Source organism: Camponotus vicinus, unplaced genomic scaffold (genome assembly GCF_025532165.1).
Source record: "Camponotus vicinus isolate PSW18456_S1 unplaced genomic scaffold, iyCamVici1.0 SCAF_2, whole genome shotgun sequence".
Classification (NCBI taxonomy): Eukaryota; Metazoa; Arthropoda; class Insecta; order Hymenoptera; family Formicidae; genus Camponotus; species Camponotus vicinus.
In genome coordinates this window covers 5,377,681-5,403,362 of record NW_028141956.1, presented here as the reverse complement: position 1 = coordinate 5,403,362, position 25,682 = coordinate 5,377,681, and the positions used below count along the sequence as shown (strand labels likewise).

At 33.8% G+C, this 25,682-nt stretch overlaps 4 protein-coding genes across 8 annotated transcripts; 3 read left to right on the top strand and 1 right to left on the bottom strand.

Annotated features, from left to right (window-relative positions):
• Positions 1-662: 662 nt before the first annotated feature.
• On the top strand, positions 663-3,572 carry LOC145966998 (uncharacterized). The gene is made up of 2 exons (XM_083091538.1): positions 663-1,026; positions 3,216-3,572. Exons 1-2 carry the CDS (start codon positions 702-704, stop codon positions 3,548-3,550), a joined length of 660 nt encoding a protein of 219 aa, XP_082947664.1. The 5' UTR covers positions 663-701; the 3' UTR covers positions 3,551-3,572.
• Positions 3,573-5,921: 2,349 nt separating this feature from the next.
• Positions 5,922-6,939, top strand: LOC145966544 (uncharacterized). The gene is made up of 3 exons (XM_083090665.1): positions 5,922-6,140; positions 6,235-6,441; positions 6,606-6,939. Exons 1-3 carry the CDS (start codon positions 6,036-6,038, stop codon positions 6,834-6,836), a joined length of 543 nt encoding a protein of 180 aa, XP_082946791.1. The 5' UTR covers positions 5,922-6,035; the 3' UTR covers positions 6,837-6,939.
• On the bottom strand, positions 6,506-15,806 carry LOC145966543 (low density lipoprotein receptor adapter protein 1). 5 transcript variants are annotated; one of them, XM_083090660.1, is made up of 5 exons: positions 15,391-15,806; positions 10,796-11,039; positions 10,280-10,474; positions 9,793-9,939; positions 6,506-9,382 (listed from the first exon to the last, which is right to left on the bottom strand). In XM_083090660.1, the coding sequence occupies exons 2-5, from the start codon at positions 10,925-10,927 to the stop codon at positions 8,864-8,866; spliced, it is 993 nt and encodes a 330-aa protein (XP_082946786.1). In that variant the 5' UTR covers positions 10,928-11,039; positions 15,391-15,806; the 3' UTR covers positions 6,506-8,863. The 5 variants fall into 5 exon arrangements, with proteins under 5 accessions (XP_082946786.1, XP_082946788.1, XP_082946787.1 ...); XM_083090662.1 differs by lacking the exon at positions 15,391-15,806 and adding an exon at positions 12,771-13,356; XM_083090661.1 differs by lacking the exon at positions 15,391-15,806 and having other exon boundaries at positions 10,796-11,491.
• Positions 15,807-19,649: 3,843 nt separating this feature from the next.
• LOC145966202 (U-scoloptoxin(01)-Cw1a) lies at positions 19,650-23,872 on the top strand. The gene is made up of 5 exons (XM_083090128.1): positions 19,650-19,833; positions 20,065-20,136; positions 22,269-22,391; positions 22,745-22,846; positions 22,945-23,872. Exons 2-5 carry the CDS (start codon positions 20,065-20,067, stop codon positions 23,020-23,022), a joined length of 375 nt encoding a protein of 124 aa, XP_082946254.1. The 5' UTR covers positions 19,650-19,833; the 3' UTR covers positions 23,023-23,872.
• The last annotated feature ends 1,810 nt before the right edge of the window (positions 23,873-25,682 follow it).

The window sequence follows — 25,682 nt, the reverse complement described above, 5'->3', positions numbered from 1 at the left end:
TAAGATACCTATTTGTCAATGATGATTAAATAATAATTATTAAAAGAAACACGTATACATTTACATGTACATTTATTTTGATTATTTTTCTCTTCATATTAAAGATCAACAAAATAGAACAAATATTTAAAGATACAAATTTAAAAAATATAAATATTGAGAGAAAATATAAGAGAAATGTAGAAGTGTCTGAAATAGTGTCGTGAAATCTAATGAAATAATTATATAGAGAAATATTGAGAATGAAAGTTGCCGAGACTTTATTGCCGCTGTATAAATTACTTACAAAGCCGTGCCGCATTAGCGACATTTATAGCGGCTATATCCGACTCCATCGAATTCCTTTTCATTCACATCGCGGACCCACGATAAGACCCAGAGTCCCTCCAAGATGATGACTTACATTTCGTCGTGACGTCCACAAAAGTCCACCATGGTGGAGGGGTTGCCCGCTAGACTTGCGCGAAATCAAACCCACTATTGGCGGAAGTTGGGATGGAAGGGACACCAGTCTCATATATGTTCGACCACGCACGCTCCATAACCACTTTGAGACTGTAATACGCGACCCAAGGCCACGATCAGCGGTCAAGATCGAAAAAAAAAGGAGCACGAGAAGGTGACAGTCAGGAATTTTCGTGGTGATCCTCGGTGCGCCTCGATCTTGGTGAAAATCAAACAAACTCGGTGGAAAAAAAACCATGAGAATAATCGCGTCGATTGTTTTGATCCTCGGACTTGCTCTGTATGTTCACTGCGAGACGACGGAAGAAAGCAACCAGGAGGAGGATGGCGTCAGCATTCTTGATTGTATGTTCGTAAACAACGCCGGAAGTTGCCTAAGGTCGAGACTGGCTCGAAACCTGGACCAAATCGAGTTGGAAGTTACCGGAAAAAAAAGCGAACCGCCGATGAGCGCGGTGGTTGCACAGGCTGGCAATATCATCGCGGAGGTCATTGATGATCTGCAGGAGACTGGCACCGAAGGAATTATCGAAGAGGACGATGGTCAAGACGATAACGTGGGTAAGAATCAAAAATCGAACAACAAAATTATTATATTAATAATAAATTAAATAATTTTATTTATTTATAATTTTTTTATATTTTATCGACATATTAATTCGTTATCATTTTTTCTTCCAATATATCGATTATATACATATATAATTTCAAATTTTCTCATTTTTCTTATCATTATTCCAATAATATATTATACTTGATATATTATATATGTTCAATATATGTATACAATATTATTATATTAATTTATTATTTCGAATTTATATAATTTCTTGCGAAGTTTGCATATGAATATAAAACATTATAATCAATTCGCTGAATAATTAAGTTGTCGTAAATCAAGATCGGCATTTTTGCGATTCAAATTTCTAATTGATGAGCACGGAAATGCAAAACGCGTATCATCCGTATGTTCGTCTCCTCTTGTACTTTCAGAGAAACACCGTTGAACAAGGCTAGTTAGCTCTTGTTCGTCTCGTAGTTACCTTCTTTAGAGAAGATGTAACGACAGGAAGTCAGTTAATCTAGGAGCACTAAAAATTACTGTGACGATTTTCACTTCTTATGTATCTTATTTTCTTAGTTTCCCCTAAATGCTATTGTAATCGACTTGCCATGCGTCTTTAAGTAAAACGAGAGAAAGCGGATGTGAGAATTGAAATAATTTTAACGTAAACTTCATCTATATGATAATTAGCTTTTTCTGCGATTTCTATTTACAGTAAAATTTACTGCCACTATTAATAAAATATTAATTGACGTCATATAAAAATACTGTACAAACTATAATACAGCAATAAATGTTGTTAATTAAAAGTATTGTAATTCAAGTAATAAATAAAGTGAACGCGGGGTGAAAATGCCATGCAATGCCATCGCAAATGATTCCGATAAAAGGAAATGTGCTATCGATGATCGTAAATGGGATCTATAAATAAATAATATTCAACTGCGCATCGTATTTTAAATCGCACAAATAACAAAGCAAATCCTATTGACAAGAAAAGTAAGTTTCGCGAGTTCCGAGACATGGATATCGGATATAAACTATAAAGGTGAACGAACCATGTCCCGTGTGTTTTGCATAACGTTAACGTCGGCTGGACGCGATCGCGTGGTAAACGCAAAAATTAGAACTAACGCTCCGAAGAGACAAGGTGAACCGCAAGTTAACGCGTGATCGGTCCCGCAAAGTCCCCCCGTCTGGGTCAATAGTGAAATGTTTAAATGTTTTGCACGCGATTGTGTTCGCGTGCGCGTGTCGATGTTGTAACGCAGTTTACTCTAATTTAATGCTATGTGACACTTAGGCAAATCGACGGTAACGGTACCGATTGCATTCGCTCACCACTGTCTTAGTTATTTTTTCCAGCAAAAGTCAACAGACGCAAATCTTACGAGAAGAAAAAATGTCGATCTGGAGGGGATTTTTATTTACCGAACAGACGCGACGCCATGATTGTATTAAAATCGCTCTTTCTCTCATCTCTTTATCTTTCTAAGATAATTATTTATTTTCCAAAAAAAAACCTCGATTAGTCAAATAGACAATAACGGTATCGCAAACATTATCTTCGTTATCTTTTGGAGCGTACAAAAAATTGTACGGTACTTCTGAGCAAATTGTCGACGACAAATTGAGTAATTCGACGGGGACATTACGCTAATTCGCTGCGATTCATATCGGTTTAATATTTTGTCGGCGAGCAAAAATGGAACGGAGTATCAATTATTGACATTTCGCGGATTATCTTTTGATTGTTGCATATAAAAAAAGAAAAATATTTTTAACACTGTGAAAAATTTGGCTACGACAAAGCGATCTGCACGATTCTTTTCAAGAAAGTCATATCGGTTACGGACGATTGCATGGCCCGAAAGTCAGACGAAATCCACTATAGGTTAAGGTGGGTATAGGTTTGTGGGTCAACCGACACGGAGACTACGTTCCCATATTCTTGCCAGATTGCGTCTCGAGGTTTGGTTAAGGGATTAAATCCATATTACAAATTCAAAAATAAAATAATCATTATTGAAGATGCTAGAATATCACTTCTGAAAAAAATGTTACTCTTTATATTCACTTTCAATTTGATTTCAATTATTTACATCCATGTTCAATTACTTTTTCATGTGTAAATTTGTGTTGCAAAGGAATTGTATACTCTAACAGAGAATATATAATTTTCTAGAAGAGGCGCGTAGAAAGAAATATGGCAAAAAGAAGAAGAAGAATATGCAGAAACTCCTGGGATTGATGATGTTGATAAAAGCGAAGATTGGCCTGCTGCTACAGCTCATTAGCACGCACTTCCAGCTCAAGTTTTACGTCATCGCCGTCATCTCGCTGATATTAAATGCTGTTAGGTTCTGGATAGACATCAAGAAGAACCAACCCGCTAAAGTTATCTATTACGAACACGCACAACATCAGCATCACTACGATCACGAAGATCACGATTGGGGAAGATCATCGAATGAGACACCTCAAAACCTCGCTTATCGTGCTTACGTACCCACAGAATGACATCAAAATTGCATAAATCTAACCGAAGAGACAAGAGATTTTGCGCTAAAAAAATCAAACAAGAATCAAAAAATAACGCAAATCTCATTGTAAAACAATTACAGTCAGTCTTTATTTTAGAACTAGCGAATTCTCAGTCTGAAAATATTTAAGATACAATGCGCGTCATGCGATATTTATTTTTAGCCTATATATTTATTTATTTATTTAATTTATTTTATTGAAACGAATTATCCGATCGTTTCGAGTTTATTTAATGACAAATGATAGCAGATTTGTAGATCTAAATTGTAATTATCAAAAATTATTACAAAAAGAATATTTCTTTCTTAATTGCCTTAAGTCATACCAAAGTTGCTTACGAGTACCTGTTCTATCTCGCTACGCAGAGATTTTTTTAGGATCAGCTAATTGTAATTAAAAGAACATGCGCTATTACTCGTATCATGACTTAGTGAACACTATTAAATATAAGTTTAACTTTCTGTATGTGAACACTTAGCGTAAGATAATAATATAAAATTATACAGCCTCTCACAAAAAAGAATTTTTCGTTATATAAGAAAATAATAATTTATAGTAGCAACCAAATAATTTCTATAGAAGTGTGTACTAAAATTTTTGATAATAAACTGTACGAGTATACGATTTCTTTCCTGTGTTTTAAAATACAATTACAGTTATTGTATTTACCAACGAAGAAAAATGAAAAATTGTCGTTATTATAAAGAGAAACTTTTGGCGGTTTCGATGCACGAATTGCACGACCTTCTTCAAACGCACTGGTGGACCATTTTGAAATCTTTGTATTCCTCATCATAGCATGGCGGGCAATGCGACTGGAATCTTTAAGGAGTGATGATACTTTCAGGGTGTTCACCTTGCTACTGATCGATTCAACGATAAGCAGACGAAATTTGTGCGGCGATTGCGGCCCATCGATGCATCACCCGATCACCGAAAAATAAAATTTTTTGAAAAGACTTTAAAAGTATCTTTGAATTTGTAGAAAAAAGTATTATATACAGGCTATATAAAATTAAAAGTAAAAAATACGTATGTGTAAATTTGCTAAAATTGTTAAAATATGGGAAAAAGAGAAGAAATTATATATACATGTAAATAGATGAGAGAGAGAGAGACTTACTGACTAGTTTATAACAAGTTAATATTGACAATTTGAATCTTGAGATCCGAGACACTGTATATCATTTTTACCATTTTTATCATTTTCATATGTATTTTTTTATGTATTGTGATTAATGAAAATATACAAGTAACATAGCATGTTTTTTTTATAAAAATCTTTTAACTATCGAAAAGCTATCGAATTCTGAGAAAGAACGTATCGAATATTATTCGTTATCTCTATTGTCAATGGCCAAAAGCAGATGCGATTTCGTAATCGGATATACATCACCGTGGAAACCATTAAGTATTCACATCCCGAAGAAATGCCACTTGCGATGCGACCTTAACAAAGATAAGGCCCGATTGGGACTGCCCTCGAATTTCGACGGCCGAATTTGCGCGACACATCTTTGAAGTCTCAATTGGAATAAAGCCAATGAGATCAATGTGCCGAGTTTCAGATAAGATAAATAACTACGATCTAAAGAAGAAATTCGTGAGATTAAAGAATTACGAGAAAATTTGAAGTTTCGTTATCTTTTAATACACATTTATTCTCAACGCATATAATTTATCCAGCCTTCGAACCGCACGTCTTTTTGAGGTCCTCATAGATTAAATATACTTGATTCTTTTCAAAAATAAATCCTTTTCAGCAAAAGAATTTGTCTGACTACTTAGTGTTTTGATAAATTATCAGTTGTCGTTATTTGATGTCTCGCAGACAATTTTCATAAGCAGAAATTATTTTCTTTGTTTGAGAAAATTTTGAAAACACAAAAATGCAATAAGATATTATGCATGATAATACATCATAAAAGCATTTCCATGCACAATTAAATTTTCCATGCATAGTTGCTCAATTAATTTGGAAATAGATTGAAAATAAAATAATTTAAGAATCAATAAATTTTAAGAAATATTCCTTCGCGTGTTACATATATTTATGCAAAGAAAATTGCCAGCGATACAAGAAAGTATTCATTGTGAATATCTTCAGGAATAAAATAATTGAAAATTGCCAAATGAGTACATTAAGCCGTAAGCAGCATTTGCATCGGGCCTTCGACGTTGATGTGGACGTCTGACGATGGTCATTGGCAGACAAAACGTGATAAACTTACTGATTTCAATTTACCGAGAATCTACCATTCATACAATATTCAAGATCCTTACGCGCAGTTTCGCTATATAATACCCTTCTGCAGATCACATCATCAGTCTTCTCAAAATCTTCAAACAGAGCTCCAATAAAGCGTCACAGTCGCCGAAGAACTAACCGCAGTAACCAAGAGACCATTGTCACTCGAAGAAATAACATACGAAGACACGTACTTTATACCTCGTTAAAATTATGACGCGAGAGAAGTTCCTCGTCGTGCTGTTCCTTGGTTTTATTGCGATAGTCCTGAGCTTGCCTCAGCAATCGAAATCGAAGAGACCCATTCCAGTGTTCAAGGTTCTTAGACATTTATTTCTGTGCTATTTTATATCACAACTTTCCGAAATTATAATTCATAAAAATATTCAAATTTTTTCAATTACATTTCTAGCAACCTAAAACTGGTGGTTTGCTGCTTCCCGATAACGCGACACTCATTCGCGAGAACATCGTCGATACATTTTCCTGCCAGGATAGAATTTATGGATACTACGCTGATATGGAAAACGAATGTCAAGTGTTTCACGTATGCTTACCGCAAACTAGAGGCTCGATTAGATGGAGTTTTATTTGCCCTGCTGAGACAGTTTTTAATCAAGTAAATCAATATTTGCTTTTTATAATAACTCTCTTATTTTCGAAACAATAAGAAAATCAGAAAATGCTGATGTTAAACAATGGCTATTTATTTATTAACATGTTTTGTTCAAAATCAAAAATATCAATAATATTATAAAATCTCTCTTATTTTTCGATTTACAGGCGACATTTGTATGCACACAAACGGAAAGTTCGATACCATGCGAGGAATCGGAGAAGTATTATGTTTTGAACGAGGAGATCGGAAAGGAAATAGAAGAGGAAGAGGAAGCAGATCAGGAACTAGGAAAAGAAAATACCACAAAGATTTCTGAATTAGAAACGGTGTCGAAGAAATCATTTTCGAAAAATTCTAAATTGTTAAATCGAGAGAGATTGTTCCGGCGTAATTAAAAAGAATACATCTTTTCTGCCCTTTGTAAGGGACTGCTCTATAAAATATCGTGATTATGGCTAGCCAACATCTCGATTTAAGAATAAAACAAATTTTAGCTTGCCCGAGATTGCATTAAGATTGACTAAATGCTCATTTAGTCTTTAAGATAATCGCTTATAGATTGCTTATCGTCTTTGTAAGAGTGCTCATAATAGCAAATAGAACTAAAATTTAAATTATTGTCAATGTAAAATATAACATTACGTGTATAAAATAAAATTTCTGTACAGTGCCAGTCGAATACGAATAGAATAAGTCGTATATTACATAATTGTGTGCAAACATATTAAACGCTTATATCTGTAATTATTAATTGAATAAAATGAAAGATGCGTAGAAAAAATAATAATTGTTTTTATCTTTATATTTGCAAAAACAATAAAAATAACGGTGAAGCACTTATATGATTATTGTCAAAAAGAGTTTTTTACAGTAACGCAAAAGAGTTTCTTTTTATAGTAACGCAAAAAATATTTTTAATTAAAAATTTTTAATTAATTGTTAATAATATATAAGTACAGACCAACAAATATAATCATCTAATACTGATCTAGAATACAAGGTCAATGATTATATAAGATTATACAAGAAATTACCAATGATTATACAAGAAAAAGCGTTACACGAATGTCCCAAGCCTAAAGTGCACAAGAATCGTGACGCGATAGCCTCGCAAACATAATAAAGAAAAAGAAAAGAAGAAAATTACTAATTAAAATGAAGCAATATATACACAGCGATAAAAAAGTGTTGTTAACAACACTACGCACTTGCAGCGATTGATATGTGTCGATATTGGTCTCTTGTGAACTTAATATAAAATAACTAAAATATATAAAAACGCATTAAATAATAGCAGAAAGTTTTCTGTTGCTATTATATATAGCTTTTGCACTAATATTAAAATGTAGTTTCGGAATATAGAACTTAAACTAGAAACACACACACGTAAAGCGACTAAAAAATAAATCCAAAATCATCGTCCGATTCGTCGACCATCATCATAAAATTTTCGTGAAATCGCACAAGTCGCGACGCTTGAAACATCATCCACAACTCCCGCGCGTTCCATCGTTTTATATTCGATATCTTTGGATATCTAGCTATCATCTCAGACAGGCAAAGCCCATCTAGCTTTTCGCAATGCCGATAAAATAATAAAATAAGCAACAATTGTACACGAACACTCATATCCAGATAACAACACTCTAACGATAAATATCTCTCTATTCTTGGATTGAATATCAAATCGTAATGTGCATACAATTTAAAAAATTAGGTACAATTTAAAACATTAAATAAACATTAAGTATAAATCCAAAATGTCTACATCATTAATTCGTATTTAAAAAGAATTATATGTTAAGACATGACTTTTTATAATGTAACGAATCATTTCTCTTCAATCAAGTTGAAATATAATATGTGTTATGCGCGCGATATTAGTAAAAAATGTTGCACTTATATATACGATCATTTACTTAATATAATGATTTCGATTATATCAACGAATGTATATAAACTTATCTATTAACTTTTCTCTATATTTGTATTAAAAATATATATAATTATTAAATACATGTTCTCTTCAATAATCTATTTCCATGCAATAAAAAATATATATTAAATTTTCTGTTCTTTATGTACGTATGTGTATATAATATATATATATATCGAATTAACTTTTCATTGTAATGCATCAAAAGAAATAATGATGTTTGTTTGGAAATTATTTTCTACCCTGTATATTGTCATTTTCAAAAATATTTTTCGAATTATAAAATAATTACCTATAAAATAGTTATAAAATAATTATTCTATATCGAGTTAAAATTTTCCGAAGTAAATTTCCAATCAGATTTGAATCAAATTTTTTTTACTTCTTTACGTAGATCGAAGATTTTTCAAAATTTCTTGATTAAATTAATACCTATTCATACCTATTTATACTTTAGTCTACTAAATCAACGATGGACTTTTCAAGCTACGCCTCGGAATCCATCGTAAGATCCGCTTCGATCTCTTCAGGGCTCCTCAAGTCGATTGCGAATCTCTTTTTGGCGGTGTTATTTCCGGTAACCTCGGAAAGTTTCTCCTGTGCCTTCACAGTTTTGGAGTAGATCTCGAAGGCCGTTGCGAGGGCATACGTTAATTGCCTTGCGTAGTATTTGGACTCGCAAACAAAACCATGACACTCAAACGGTGAGATCCTCCTGAAGTTCTCTGTCTCGCGAACGACTATCATAGAGAAGACCCTAGTATAAACGAGATCTTGTACTCCATAGGAGATCGTCTCGATAGGATACATTCTGGTATTGGCATCCTGCTTCCTCTTATCCATTGGCAGCAAGGCAACTCCTTCTTGAGAGACCACCAGCTTGATAAGAGGAAGCATTGTGTTGGTCGGCAAGGCCTTTGCAGCAGAAACCATATTATCGACGGGCCTTCTCGTATGCTTGATGCCCCAGAGGCCTCTTGCATCGTGGGATCCCAAATATTTCACCTGAAAACGGTCCACTTAAAGTCTCGGACATTCAACGAACTTTTCAAGGACCTTTAATCCTTGACGATGCGCCCTTTTAATACATTCTTTTAACAAAATTTTAGCCTTCAAGAATTAAAACACTAATCATAAAGACATTTTACGAAAGAAAATATTTGCAAATGTTATAAACAATTAATTAATGAAATCGTTTCGTAATAATTTTTGCGTAGAAAATTTTTCTCTTTCATGATTTTTCTATACTATTTTTATTTTAAATAAAATAAAAAATATATATTTATGAAAATGTTTATATATGTATATTACAGTATGATTAAATTAACTAGCCGTATTTTATTAAAGCAGGTAGAAAGTAGATATTAGTGCAAGACTTTTCAAAAGGTTTAAGACACCTTGCTTGAAAATTATACCTGAAATACTTGCGGTAGATCGGTGGATCCTTCGAAGACATTATTGTCGATGGACAAACGCGACAGCTTTGACACGAAATCTTTTTTTTTGTCATCGAAGGATACCGGGCTCTTTTCCTTCTTCATTTCATCCAAAGACTGGTCCCTCTGTTGCAAATTTATATTTCTTAGCGTGCGATCCAGAATTATAATTTAGGATCCAATATTAAATAATCCATAAAAGCGATCGTTTATCTAATAATGCAGAAATTTTTTTAACAAAAAAAGATTCGATATAAATGACGCATATAAATGACAAACAAGTGAAACATTGAATGATAAGATCAGAGATAATTTGCAACGATACTGCTTAACATTCTTGGCATATATTCAAATTAACAGTGACACTGATATATATGATAGATCGATCTCTTCTCGCGACTTATATGATTCCGAAGCACGTTTTTTTACCTGCGCTCTGCGCGAGAGAACCTTAAGCACTACTCACAGAAATGTTATCGTGGCGGCAGTGTTTCGTCGTTGATCTAGGCTTGACTTTAAGATGATACTCCACCACGTTCGGTATGTTTGGCGTGTCGGGCACGACTGAGTCGGCAGCGGTTGACGCGCGTTCACGACCCTCGCTTCCGGCCCTGGTCGGAGGCGCTGATGTCGTTGATCCACCACCACCAACTTCCGACGTCTAATGGCATTTTATCAAGCTGTATAGACGTTAATCTATTCTCGTATCTTCACAACATGCATCTTAAAACCTGGATTTATGCACTTTGCGTCATCATTTTACGAGATTGTGCAATCTTTGTTTTCGTATTCAAATATGTACTATTTTAGTAATTTTTAAACATTTCCAAGATATAATTAGATTTTATAAGATTTTAGTCTGGTTCTTTGTTAATGTTAGTAGAAATATTTTAATCGTATTTTGAAAGAGTTGTGATCACAAACAATTTATACGAAAATAAACGTGCAAAATAACAATTCTTCGCGCAAACAAGAAACCAACCTTAGATGAAGAACAGATTCGTTGTTCATCGTTACGAATTATATTGTCGTTTGTTTGTTCATTGCTAACAGTGTGGATCTTTCTCATAACGTTATCGGATCTTTTCGCAAAACCAAAGTCCTCGTTTTCCATGACGGTCGGTTAAATCAGCTTCGTGGTTAATAGGAAATTTATCGCTTCCACCGTTTCTCCTTTTATCTTTTCTTTTTCTCGGTTCTTACATTAGATTGAAGTAACGGGCTATCTGCAAATAATTCGTCGATACAGAATGCATTATTTTCTCGTGCTTTAAAACTCCGTTGAATAATATAACAAAAACAAGACATCTGTAATTCTTATGATGATCTATTTCTTCCGACTTGTTTCTTGAAATGCGATCTCCATGTATGAATAAACCGCGAATTTCGATGAATGACTCTGAGAATCTATGACAGACATGAATTCACCCCCTGTTACATTGTAATTATTGCTATTTGAAGATGCGCCCGGGCGCGAAATTAAAAATGGACTTAACGTCTGAATTTCGACCGGAAAACAGCTGTCGAGCAGCACGTGTTGCACCTTGCATCGGCCTGCTTCTACCAAGCTTTTTTCTTCCTTTCTTCCACTTCAACGAATATTTGTGCTATTTATAATATGTAATTGCTTGGATAGAAAATTTTTATTCATTTTATTGTTAACTCGATGAAAAATTAGTAAGAATTACATCTGTAAGTGCTTTGAATAATTCGTGTGAATTTGAAGCCGATTTTCATTTATTAATAATAATAATGTTAATAAATGGATTTAATAATAATAATAATAATAATAATAATAATAATAATATTAATAATAATAATATGTAATGTTATATATAATGTTAATAATAATAATAATATTAATAATATATAGTATTTTAATCAAAGTATTGGCCATACTATCGACAATCTTTTGTCATCTTTCAGGCAATAATTTTAACCCTCACTGATAAAATGACTCATTTTTTAAGATTATCTATTCGTTGACACATTTTCATGCTTTCTCAATTATTTGAAACATTTTATCTTTTATGGCTTAGTGCAAATATCACAATTGTTGACTGTAACTTTTCTGTGATTGTCTATTTCGGTGATAATAGCTAATAATAGCACCCGGTGATAGTAGAGCTTTTTGATCCACCAGATACACAGAAGAATTTTATAATAATGTATGTTATATTTTGCAATGGATACCGATGAGTGGCCGGAGTGGTCAATCATGATATTTTATATTTTAAATTGTCAAAATAAATCCATTTTTCCATCATCCGTAACTATTCACAAAAAACTATTTTCTTATCTGGTAAACAATAAGAAGCAGATGGTGAACCGATTCGCAATCACGTTTGCAGAAATGGCGTCATGCTGAAATTATCTATTTTCTTTCTCATTTTTTCGCCTTCCTTTTAAATGATACTGGATTGATTAGATACTGGATTGATTCATCAACTTCAAGTTGCCTCTTTTAATGTTTGCATTTGCCGAGTTTTCATTGAACAATGTTTCCAATTCGTCATTCTTTATCTTATTTGAACAATCATAACATAGCTTGTCATAATTATCATTTTTAAATCTTTTAAATCATTTTTCGCAAACAACAGCGAACACAATTTTTTTTTCCATAGATCTGATAAATTATTCTTTTGATTGTTGTAATTTCACCTCGATTAAAATGATAAAGCATGCAATGAAGATGAACTTTATCTTTTCATTTTCAATCGCGCTAAAAATTTAATGTTTTCTTCAGAACTATGATTTGTCACACATCAATTGAGTTCGAGTATCAATACTTAAAAATAGAAAAACTTAAAAAATATTATTAAGTGATTACTACATCATCTACTTATGACCTTACGATCTTTTGCAAGCACCTAATAATTCCGACTATTATAGCACATAATATTTTTAATATTATGCTAATTATACTTGTTACAACTTTCAATAATAATTATTTATACTTTCTTTTCTTCTTCGAATCACGTATTCTTTGAGACAGTCACACATTTTTACATATTTTTACATATTGGTATATTAATTTATTTACGAGAAATCGTAAACTTTATATTTATTAATTTACAAATAAGTAAGAGTAAATGTATGAAAGAATTATACGACGGACGGATGTTCACTGTTTTAACTTTCGCTGTTTTCTGTAAACGCACAGCGACAATGACAGGTTTTTGTTCACGTCTGTGATTACATCTCGACAGCGGATGCGCGGGACGCAATTGTATCGGCGATTTTAAACTTTACCAAGGGGGGGCTTTTCAGAGCCGACAGGAAATGACTCAGGTGACCGATAGTCAGGTGAGGAAGGATTCATTAATGTATTCCGTCCGTTACAGGTGTGGCGTGTTTCGGTTGTTTGGCTTTGTGTTTACGAGGCATCCGGGTGTATAAACGTTATTTCGGAAGTATGCAATAAAAGCCTCGATGTATACATGCAAAAATGGAGATTCGAAACTAATAAATAGCACGAACAATAACTTCGGTGAAACGGTTCACGAATATATATCATATTATATTTTAAATTTCAACAAATATTATTTTTTCACAAAAATATTTTATAATTGACAAAACATATAAATATATAAAAAAATATTGCAGAGGAGAATTTTTATTCAGATATAACAATTGTCTGTGCATCTTGAAAAGAAATAGATTTAACTCTCAGGAAGAAAATATGTGTGCGAAAGCGAAATGGAACACCAGGTACGTAACCGCATCTGTACACCTGTCGTCGAATTACACCCGCGTACAATAGCAGAATTGTTAATACGAACTACTATTTAACGGGTGTCTATTATAAACTGAAAGAAAGATTTTCTCTTGAAAAACATTCGTTTTACACAAGTATTTCATCGATGCGAACAAATCGCGATTGCCTAAAACGGACATTTGCATGTTAATGTTACGATTGTGCATAGCATCGAGAAATTGAAAGACATGTCGATAATCAATCAGCACATTGCATGTGCATAATATGAGAAGCAAGAGAGAAGGTTCGGGATGTGCCCGATAACGGTAGCGTTAGCAGATGAAATAGAATCGCTGCTCGTTATTACGGTTTCTCCTAGATTTCCGTTATATTCGATGTTATACCTCGCAGAATCTCTCAGAATTTTTTACGTAATAAAGGAAATTGCAATGAAGCGTAAGAAAAAGTTTTGATGTAACGAACACACACAGTAGTGCTATCTATATAATATTGCGCGATGGCGAAGCGCATTCCTCATCAACATCGGCGCGATCGTCGAAGAAAAAATCGTCAACGTCGAAAAAATTCACAGACATTATTCGCGACTCGTGATTATATCTGACAACGCGAAATCAGCTAATTCCCTCTTTTCATTTGCAGCTCGTGGAAGGGTGGAAACCGGAAGCGAGCGCCGCTGGATGTCTGACCGGAAGTTATTATGGTCATGTCACGAAGGAGCTCCAACGATGCGTGCCACGCATCCGTCCTCACGGAATTCGAACGGAATTCAGCGGATTGTGAATTCGTTGGGGGAAATCTAACAGTCGTGTAGCGATTAAATCGCCACTCGTTTCAACATAAATTCCTAAAAAAAATCACATATGTTTCCTTATATCTTTTATACAATCAAGATCTTTGATAAAATAAGATTGACAAAAAATATAGTGTCTGATAAAAATTATCTGACATCCTTCTATTTGCGTATGCGTATGTTATTTTATTCCATCAGTACTCGCAATACGAAACTCAACGATAAACAAGTCAGATGAATAAAATTCGTTTAAGAAGAATCATCGATTCTTGTAATTAAGATTCTTGCAATTAAAATTCTTTTAATTTGATAAATATAAATTAAAGAATAATCAAAAGTAACATTTTAAAAAATAAAGTTTAAAAGCAAGATATTATGTCAGCGAATTTATAAGCTTATTTACATATATAAACTATTTAGAATAAAAATTTTGTCTAAAAATTGAAAGAAACTTTTAATTCTTTCGAGTCGAAAATTATTTTAATTTATTTCATGTTATTGTGTGTGCGTCTTATTATTTTTCTTGAAACAATAATTAGGGTCGCCATATATATATCTGCATGTATTATCATATCTCAAGATTGCCCAGTCAACCTTTGATAAAGACGATACGTCAGATGTCACAAATTTACGATCGAAAATCATTGTTGAATATACGACGAGAAAACATACGCAATTATTCTCATAGTCGCGAAGTGACTTATCGTTTGGCGATGCAGGGATGCGTGCGATTGCACAAGCACGACGGGAGACTATCTCAGCAGGCGAAACTATCGGGCGAGGAATTTACGACAGCCACGCCAAGCGCGGCACCATCGATCGTTAATTTAAACAATAGCCGCATGCTAATTACGACGATCGGACTCGCGGCGATGGAAATCAGCTGCAACAAATCGCAACGAAATACAACGGATACTTTATCGGGAGAATCACGATCTCCGCTCGAAACGAAAAGGATGGATCGATTTATGGAGATCGCGATGAATCGGTCCGCCATCAATTATGATTCACGGGCGATCGGAACCGATAAATATATCGCAGGCGGCGAGTTGTACCTTCGGCTATTTACCTTCACATTTCTTGAGGCGGTTGACATGATCGGCGAAACGCATACGCACATACACACGTAATAACACGCGCACACGTTCTAAATCGAGATGGATTCTATGGCGTGCACTCCGCCCAGGTGCGATCGTTCGATCTCGATCTTACCGTTCGACGCACCTGCGGCGAGCGACGACGACGGTGGCGGTGGCGGCTGAAAAAGCCCTCGCTTCCGGAAACATCGTCGCATCGACGGTGCATCCGCGTGCGACGAGGCTCGCAGCGGTTCTGTCCGATCTCTCTGCGCGAATCCGAAACCGGAATATATCTAGCAGGGAAACGATTGACAGGCACCTGCGGTATGCACTGTCGCGTACGTGCGACTGAAAATGTGGGACAGCGCGTTCGCCGCGCCGTTCGTTCGTTCGTTCGTTCGTCCGGAGTCGCGCTACTGATAAAACGGAACGAGCCTCGATAGAGCTGTATACATGCATACACATACACACACGAACTGGCGTCAACTTGTGTACCGGCATACCTGTAATAAACTTGAGGTTGACACGAGCGATAAGACGCACAAGCGATGCCGCTAGAGATTAATTGTATAATCGCGCGACATAAAAGAGGAATCTTTTCAGGTGCTCCGAAATTGGGGGATCTCTTATTTCGAATAATTATCATAGAATGCGGAATCGCATAAAATATTTCGATTAATCGTAGCGTAGAAATTATAGTTGTTGTATAAATTACAACAATTTCGATACCTAAAATTATATCTTCTTAAGATTATTCTTCTGTATAAATTTAATGATAAAAATGGGAGTCATCAACTCTGTTGCAGAACAAAGTGCGGCAAGAGCTTCCGACATTCACTCTCATTACGATCTTTAATGTATTACTTACGTAAGTAACACAATCAAATTCATGCGACAGAAAAGTAATCTTACGCAATAACATTGGCAACTTTAATCACGAGAAACAAAACTTAGCTATGTCTAAAAAATATTGCTACCATTCGACAAATCTATGCATCTCTCAGCTCTCTTTCTCTCTATACTTTGTTCCGGATATCAATCACAATCGCATTGCGTAACATGACGTAATAAAATACACGCGAGAGCTTGTGATTAAATGAACATTTACATATGCAATTAATGTGGATCGGTGCCTCCATCAGTGCAAACAATGCGTCTCCCATGTGTTCGTTTCTCCTTTCGAGAGAGAATTTAAGATATATTATATAATAAAACGATACGTTAAACAGTATCCTCATTTATTTTATATCATCGAATTTATCGTCGACGATCGACAAATCTTCAAGGAATCTCTTTTCTCTCGAAGCTGCCATCTTGATCCATGATGAATTATTTGATTCGCTCAGTGAACGGTAAAAATAGCGTGAGAATAGCTTTCGTGCTTCTTTGTTGGCATCTGACGACAGGGAAAGAAGATGCTCGGAAGTCAAGTCGTTATGAAATTATGGATTATATCGAATGAGTAGTCGTGCGAAGATGCTGGGCCGTTTCAAGAATGTCACGAAAGTGAAACGTTTCTTTGGAAACTTCTCTTATCAGATACATAACACAATATAATATTTCAATATAATATTTTAAATATTATTAGAAGCGAATGTGAATTATTTTTAATTGAATTATTTCGAAGCTAATTTGAAGGCTTTAAGAGATTGCTAATAAAATCTTGTTAATATAATTACGTTTCAACAGAAAGCTTTCAAATAACGCTTTCTTACACTTAACTTAAAAGTGATGTATATGAATTTTATCTTTCATTGCAATATTTTATTTATTCTTACGCCAAATTCTTGCGAATAAATCGTTAAGTTCTCAGTGCAAATTTAGATCAGGAACATTTTCGAAAACGACACGCTAATGATGAGTTATTCAATAGAAGAGAATAGAAGAGACATTCTCCAACAATGTATGTCGGTATTCTTTCAAAGCTGTTTCGTTGGTGCCTGGTCGCAAAAGTAATAAACAGACCTTCCCACGGCTGCCGCGTATATTTTGCAATCGCTCCGATATATGTAATTAACACAAGCAGACAGATAATTTAATTAAGAACAATATTCTGCACCCGCGCTCCTCATCCGCACGCAACGCGCGCCGCAATACGATCCGTGCGAAATCGGCCGTAAGGAGAGAGGGATGCGTTCTCCAAACGCTTGTTTCCTGTTGTTCTTGAAATGCATCACATTGACGCAATGTTTCAATAATATAAAATCGACGAAGCATAACGCACGCAATTAAGAAATTTATTCATGTGGCGTGAAAAATGCGTTATTCTTTTTTTTTTTTTAGAAAATTTGTTATTTATAATCTATTTATTTATTGTTAAAAGAAAAGTTTTCGAGTTAAATTAATTTGATAATTTTATTCATATATAGTATTTTTTATAATATATAATAATCAATGTAATATAAATCTAAAATAATGTAATTATAAAAAATTTAATTAAAATGAAAAAATTAATTTTCTTTTAATCCAAAGAAAATAAATATAGTTGTACGGTTCAGTTCATGATGTATGAGTCATTGACGACTGGGCATCTAATTATCTCAAGTGTTTGCATGTCAATATGGAAAAACTTGTAGGTGCCAATTATACATCGTTAATTGGCATGAAACGTGTTTCGAAAATTAAGGGTTTCGGAACGGAAGATGCCGACGCGCTCGCGCAGCAGAATGCAAATGAACGACTCAGCTTCGCGCGAGATGCGATTTGCGGTTCTTAATTCCGCGATGTATCTCAAGGTCGCATCTTTCGCGAGCACATGAAGACATTTTCGTGTGAAATTCAAACGTCAAACTCATAGTAAATGTCATCGTTGTCCCACAAGTAAAAAATGAGAGGCCAGCATTCATCCCCTTAAAGAAGAATTTTAAAGGTTTTGTTGTGTCTTTACATCGCGCGTTATATCGCGCAATTACGGCATCGCGATAGATCACATAAATTCGCACACTGTCGCGACATCCATCATGGTTATTAAAGGATCATTAAAGGACCGCGTTAGCGGGTCACAATAAAACGCGTAATTATCGCTCATTGTGATTCAGGGTGAAAGCGTTAATTGCCAAAATAAGAACTGTATGTCACATCACGCCATTGTGCGATCGCGAAAATTTCAAAGGATGATAAAAGATAGACGTAGAATCAAATTTGTTGAAGCGTGATATGACGAATAACTATGAGTGTTGAACGACAGCGCAACCTTGGATCTATTGCAGGATAAAGACTTGGATCATTTCGGAGTCCGCCCTGTTGACGAGCATTTCCGTTTCATGGAAAAATCTAAAATCAAAAAAGAAAAAAAACCATATCTGATCGAAGAATCCGACGCGGTGATCTCAACCCCTCCAGCGTGGATGCACAAAACAGTAATTAACGATACGATCACGCAACCTAAGAATATTCGATTGCTTATGTAACAAACTGATACGTCAATCATACTTTAGCGAAGTGGAAAAGTGTTGAATTCTAATGTTAAATATTACAAGGACAACAATTTGTATCTAATATAAAAGTTTTTTCTATTTTTTTGTTTCAATTTAGAATCTGTATTTATGATTCCACTAAAGATTTCGTTATCAGTTGGAAAATAAAATTATAAAATTTTTATTGTGACACGATTTTAATTCTTAATTTTATCTCTCTCTGACGTAAATTATACTTATAATATAGTCTTATATAATCTTATAAACTTATTATATAATCATACAACATTTTTCTTAGTTGTTTGCAATTCGAAATAGCGGCTGGAATAATTAGACACATAATTCTCAAGAAAAAGTAGCTAATTTATTGAACGCATCTTGATCGAATAAAGATCAAATGAAGCACATACCGAATTCAATTAAATTCCATTGATTAATTATGAGAATGATCTCTTCTCTCTTTCTCTTTAAATATGGGTAAAACTTTAGCAAAGTTTTATGCAAAAATTTCAAATATAAGAGAAAAAATAAGAATAAACATAATTGCTTAGACTTTCTTCTATTCGGAGAGAGATAATAAAAAGAGCAAATGCATTACAATGGTTCAAGTACAATGATTACGAATATTTTCACGGGTGTTAGACCACGAGACAACGATTGCGTAAGAGCAGAATCTCTGCTGTATCACAGGGGAACATCCCTCCTTCCATCGCTCTGGGATCTTCTCTTTCTCCGTTCGTCTGATGTGGGAGCCCCAAGAAAGAGAGACTCTCAAGAATCCCCCCTTTTTCTTGGCCGAAGTCTAAAGCCATATATATACCACCACTTCGTAGAACAATCCTTTGAGAAAGATACTTTGGAAGTAACATCGCCTTGCGAATCTAAAACACTTGGGATAAGTCACCACCATTCGTAAGTGCAGTGCACGGAAAACTGGAAAGACAGGGAACACGAAAAGATAAATGATCACCACGCAGCACGATACTGCGGATTAAGGGGACCAGCTTTTTCGAAAAGGTAGGCACCTGTGACTGCAATTCTCTATCTCATCTCCCGTTAACTTTTCGTTACTTTTTGTTCCTAAAAAAATATTCTACTGCAATGCTTTAAAATTATGTGACAGAGAAATTGACAAAATAAATATATTAAATATTTAAATTTCTCTCACACATATAAAACAAAAAAAGATTCTAATATATTTTCTATTCCTAATGAATTATTTAGTACTTAAAGGTCTTGTATTTTTAGATGATTTCGAGGTATCAAGTAGTCTGCGCTGTTTTGCTTTTTGGCGCGGTTTTAATCTATCAAACAATGGCGGTAAGTTAAAATTTTTGCATAATTTTTTCTCAATCCAAATCATCCCCTTCAAACCTAATAAATAATATCGTAAAAAATCTTTTCATAAACTAACAAAAAATTATATCCTCAAATGATTGTGTGCATGTGCGCAACATGTATGACATTGGTGGGAAGATATTTCGTAAATACTTCACTTTTACTAAAACTAGCACGTTGAATTAAAGCACCAAATTATTATTTTCATCGCAGCTTCCCACGATGTATCGCGTAACAATAACAGTGAACCATATCTGCACGCATCATCTTTTTCCAGGTTGTAACATTAAGTAATTCATTAATTAACCTATGTTACGCGGACGTGCTTTCTCGCTGGTATACGAAATGCCTTGTTAGGTGAAGTCGCCCAAAAGCACTTTAACTCATGAATACTTTCATCACTTCAAGATTCTGAATAAACACCGAACTTTCAATATCGTGTAATAATTAAAGAAAATTTGCCGCGTAAACTTTTTCTTATTTTAATATCACGAATAATCGTAGAGAATTCATACATATTTTTTATAAAATATTAAAATATTAAAATGAAATATGACATATCCTACTATATTAATAAATTTGAATAAAGAATAATGTACGAATATCCAGATTCGCTGTATTCGATATTGCAATTAGAAGACATATTTCACCGGAAACGACAACCGTGGAACCGATGAAAATCGGGATAGAAAATAATAAGCCAAGAAACACAACTTCAATGCCGCAAGGCTAACAAACGGAAAGATAAGATACTTAATTAATTTCAGCTCGCGTAGTATCCTGCTTCCACGCGACTAATGCATCTTTCACCACATTATTTTACAGCGCGATAAAATAATTATTTATGTTTACGAGTAAAATTTAATGTTTAAGACATATTTTTTTTTCACATAATAATTTTCATCAAAACGCGATATAATTATAAATTCTGCTATATCCATGCATATATTTTCTTTTCGTCGAGCTTGTGTATACTTTAATTTTTACTACTTGCATACTACGTATATGCTTTAATTTTTGCACATGTTAAGCTTTACAAATAACAAAAAACAGTATAATGGAAATGGATCCTTTCGATGCCGTCTTCTTATTAAGTTAGAATTATCTGTTAAATTCGATGCGAAGAAAGAAGGGATATGGATCATATATCTGCATACACGTGAAATCGTAAACAAGAGATCGTATACAAAGATGCGCATCCGCTTGGGAGGAACAATGTAACCCAACTTCCGGTCAGACATTGGCACGTGCACGCACTGAAGGGTCTCGAGCCGGCGCGTTGTGTGTTGCAATCGCCTCTTTATTCCTTCTCGTTTTGACTGATAGTCAATTGCGAAAAAGATCGCCCTCTTTCTAAGCTCGATGTAAAATACAGAAAAGGACTGCACCTTAATTAATGTCATTTGATAGTGTTCATTAATTGTAGATATTGATTGCAAAAAAAATTACATTTCTATAATAATATGATAATATTTACTCCAAAAAGTGCACATAAACATAATCATTATCTTATCAAAACTTATATAAATTAGAATGTGAAATTAAATAGAACTATTATATATAAAAAGCAATAATATCGAAGGATACATATTTTTATATATTCATTATGTGTTGCGAGCTATTAATAATAAAATAATTAAATTTCTGTGAAATAGATATATAATATATATAAATAGATTATATATATTATATAAAATTTATCGACACATATAAATTTTATGGCTCAATGTGCGTGCTCGCGTTAAAGAAAGAGGAAATGCAATTTATGGCGCGTATCCTCATTCGTGCCACATTCCATTGTCGAGATGATACATGTTGAAATGTATTGTTATTTGTTCCAACGAAACAATAACGGCGGCTATGTGATTATGCTACTCCAAGTTTCACTATTTTCGCTAATTGTTTCGATGCAACCATTGAAATTTGCAATGGAAATTGGTACGCAAATACAATCCACGAAAATGATGTAATCGTTGCGCGATAGAATAAAATTATAACAACATATGTTTAAATGTTAACAAAGGTTTTTCTCTGGAAAATGGCTCTCAAATCTATTAATAACTTTATAAAAATCATGGTTATTTATGACACGCATAATCATTGGTGCATTGCAGCAAGTGGACGGTTATACACCTGGCGTGGACTATCCAATTTACAACTCGGTGCCGTTCGGACTCGCGTTTACCTGTGGAGGAAAGTTACCTGGATATTATGCCGATCCCGAAGCCAGATGTCAGGTGTGTCCATATGGTCACCGAACATAGTCTCATTTCAATAATCGAGATTATTGAAATGTGTGTACGCACACGTGCAGATCATCATATTCCTATCTGTTGAACTCATTAATAAATATAAGAGCGAGCTCATATAACAGATCATTCTTAAACAAACAATTTACAAGCTATTCTGAAAATTTAAATATAAAATATTAATTGTAGATTATTTAAAAAAATATATATATTTTCTTTTGTGCGTTCGCAAGTTTAAAACATGAGGAGATTATGAGAATTTATTTATTTGGAGAAAGTTGCAAAATTTGTTATCATCTAATAATTGAAAAAAAAAAATAGATATTGATATTTGATTCAAGGTATGGCATTGGTGCTTGCCAAATGGACGTCAATTTAGTTTCCTCTGCCCAAATGGTACAGTCTTTAGCCAAACGACTCGCGTTTGTGACTGGTGGTTCAAGGTATAAGCATATAAAGTATTTGACATAGATATTGCTTTCTTAAAGATAATTATTTTTAATTGATTTTAATTCTCTTCATTATATTTTTGACACTGTAGGTTGACTGCAACGATTCACCGAGACTTTACGGCAACAACGATGAACTTTATAGAGATGTGAATGGGAACAAGATTTAACAACTCCTATATTTTAATTAATAGTTGATTGTGTACATTAATAAATTTTTTATACATAATTTTTCGCGAACACAACGCTATCCAAGGTACTATTCATATTCTACGAAATATGTACTGCGTACTGAATTCCTAGTTTGCCGATGCAGGAAAGTAACAAGGATGTCTGCTTTATTTATCGCTGTTAAATAAAATAGAATTTGCTCAAAGAGAATTAGAAATTTTTTATAGTTATATAAAATGAATGCTAATGTTTTTAAGAAACATCGTTTTTTTTAGAAACATTGTTTTTGCTTTCTAGTTACATGCTATATGAAACTTTCGAGGATTGTTAATCTCATATATACATAGATGTAGTATATAAAGAAATTATAAATTAATTACCACACAATTTCTATTTAAAAAAACAGCAAATTAATTGTAATTAAAGAAGCGCTATTTAGAGCATTAAATAAAATTCACGTCGGGCAATTTCTTGGCATGATTGGACAATAGAAAGTGAGAGCTCGTCGTGGTTGACCAGGCGAACCCCACCCTCTTCTCTATCTTTCTCCCTCAGATACTAACTTCGACACTTACTGCTACACTTTTCTATTTGCGTTTTGCATGCGAGTCTCGTTACGCGAAACAGCTTTTCATCCTGTTTCGCAATTTCGTCTCACCTATCCAAGAATGCACTTAACTTTAGCTTATCACGTTCGTGCATCACGTTATAAAGATCGACACAGCTTTTACCGTCATCGATAGAGATTTATCAAACTCGTTTATAAAGTCTTCCGCATAAAAACATATATTTATAGAACTCCAAGGATAACATGATAAATACTCTCTGAAAATGACCTTATAAACATGATGATAATAAAAGTGACGAAGAAATTAACCGGCTTTTATGATTTCCCTTTCGATTTGAGGAGATAAGGAAATCACAAAGAAAACTGGAAAGTATTAAAATACAGGAAGAATACCATAAGATTTATATATTATATGTTGAGATATAAAACCGCGAATGCGCGTGATTTCTGACATTTTATACAGGGTGGACCATTTTAACCTTTAATGGAGAATAACTCGAAAACCAAGCCCGGGAGAGAAAAATGTTTCAGACAAAAGTTGTTTGGTTTCGAAAGGGCCATAAGATGGTATCATTGGTTTGACCTTGAAGAGTTATTTGAAGGTCACATGAAGGTCACCTTCAATTTCTTAAATGGAACCTACTATTTGTCATTGCATATTCTTGTAGCTTATCTCGAGAGCTTTCCAAAACACTATAATTAAGTACCTTTTCGTTAAGTACTTTTTGAGTTATGAGGCTTGAAATAATTTCTTAATTTTACATAAACCGTAAAATATCTTGTAAAATATTCATTTTTCGATTATCTTACTGTAATTTGCTATGTAATTTGCAATTAACAATTCCATATTTTTTCTTAAAAACAACTATGTGTTTTCCTTACACCAATTGATTCCTCTCATTATTTTGTACATAAAAGTATTAAGGTAAGATAATCGAAAAATGAATATTTTACAAGATATTTTACGGTTTATGTAAAATTAAGAAATTATTTCAAGCCTCATAACTCAAAAAGTACTTAACGAAAAGATACTTAATTATAGTGTTTTGGAAAGCTCTCGAGATAAGCTACAAGAATATGCAATGACAAATAGTAGGTTCCATTTAAGAAATTGAAGGTGACCTTCATGTGACCTTCAAATAACTCTTCAAGGTCAAACCAATGATACCATCTTATGGCCCCCTCGAAACCAAACAACTTTTGTCTGAAACATTTTTCTCTTCCGGGCTTGGTTTTCGAGTTATTCTCCATTAAAGGTTAATATGGTCCACCCTGTATATCAGAAATAAAATAACGCTCTGGCATTGAATAAGTCAAATAAAGCTGCATTCATAAAAATCATTAAGGATGGCAATCTTTCAATGACAAAATACAAAATAATCATACTAAACCTGATTCCGTATATTCGACCTTCCGCGCGAAGAAAGATCATATTCGCAAGCGAACATCGAGTCTCAAAAAGAGGAAAAAGAGGAAAATGGAGAAAATGAAAAATGTCGTCCTTGGTTATCGATAGAGGAAGAAAGGATTCGTTGACCTCTCAAGAGATTAAGAAAATGCCGTGGATCTCGTATAGTGAACAAAACCTGTGACACGAGGTCAGACACTCCCTTCTTTGTAGTAGCAGGATCCATTTCATTTAACCAATTATTGATGAGATCCTTTCAAGTACATAGGTACAATTAAAGTTTATTTTAATGTTTATATTTCATTTACCAATTAACAATCAAAGATAATAATATCTACTTTTTATCAAGAATTTATCCTTAACGAATAAATAAAACTGTAAATGTGTAAATTAAACTGCCAGAGTTTCCCTATTTAATTCGTGGAATAAATAAATTTTATGCAAATATAAATGTCTCAGAATAAAATAATATGGCCTTTTTTCGTCCATTGTTGTGTAACCAATGCAATAAATTTTTCACAGTAACATGATGTAACGTCGAGATATGATAATTCTTATAACCAGTTTCTAATGATTATTACGCTTCCCACATATAATACGAAGGGGAAAATCTTCCCACGTATAACGCAATTGACGTATCGCTATTTTCTTCAAATGTCATTAGAAGTCTATGATAAGTGACA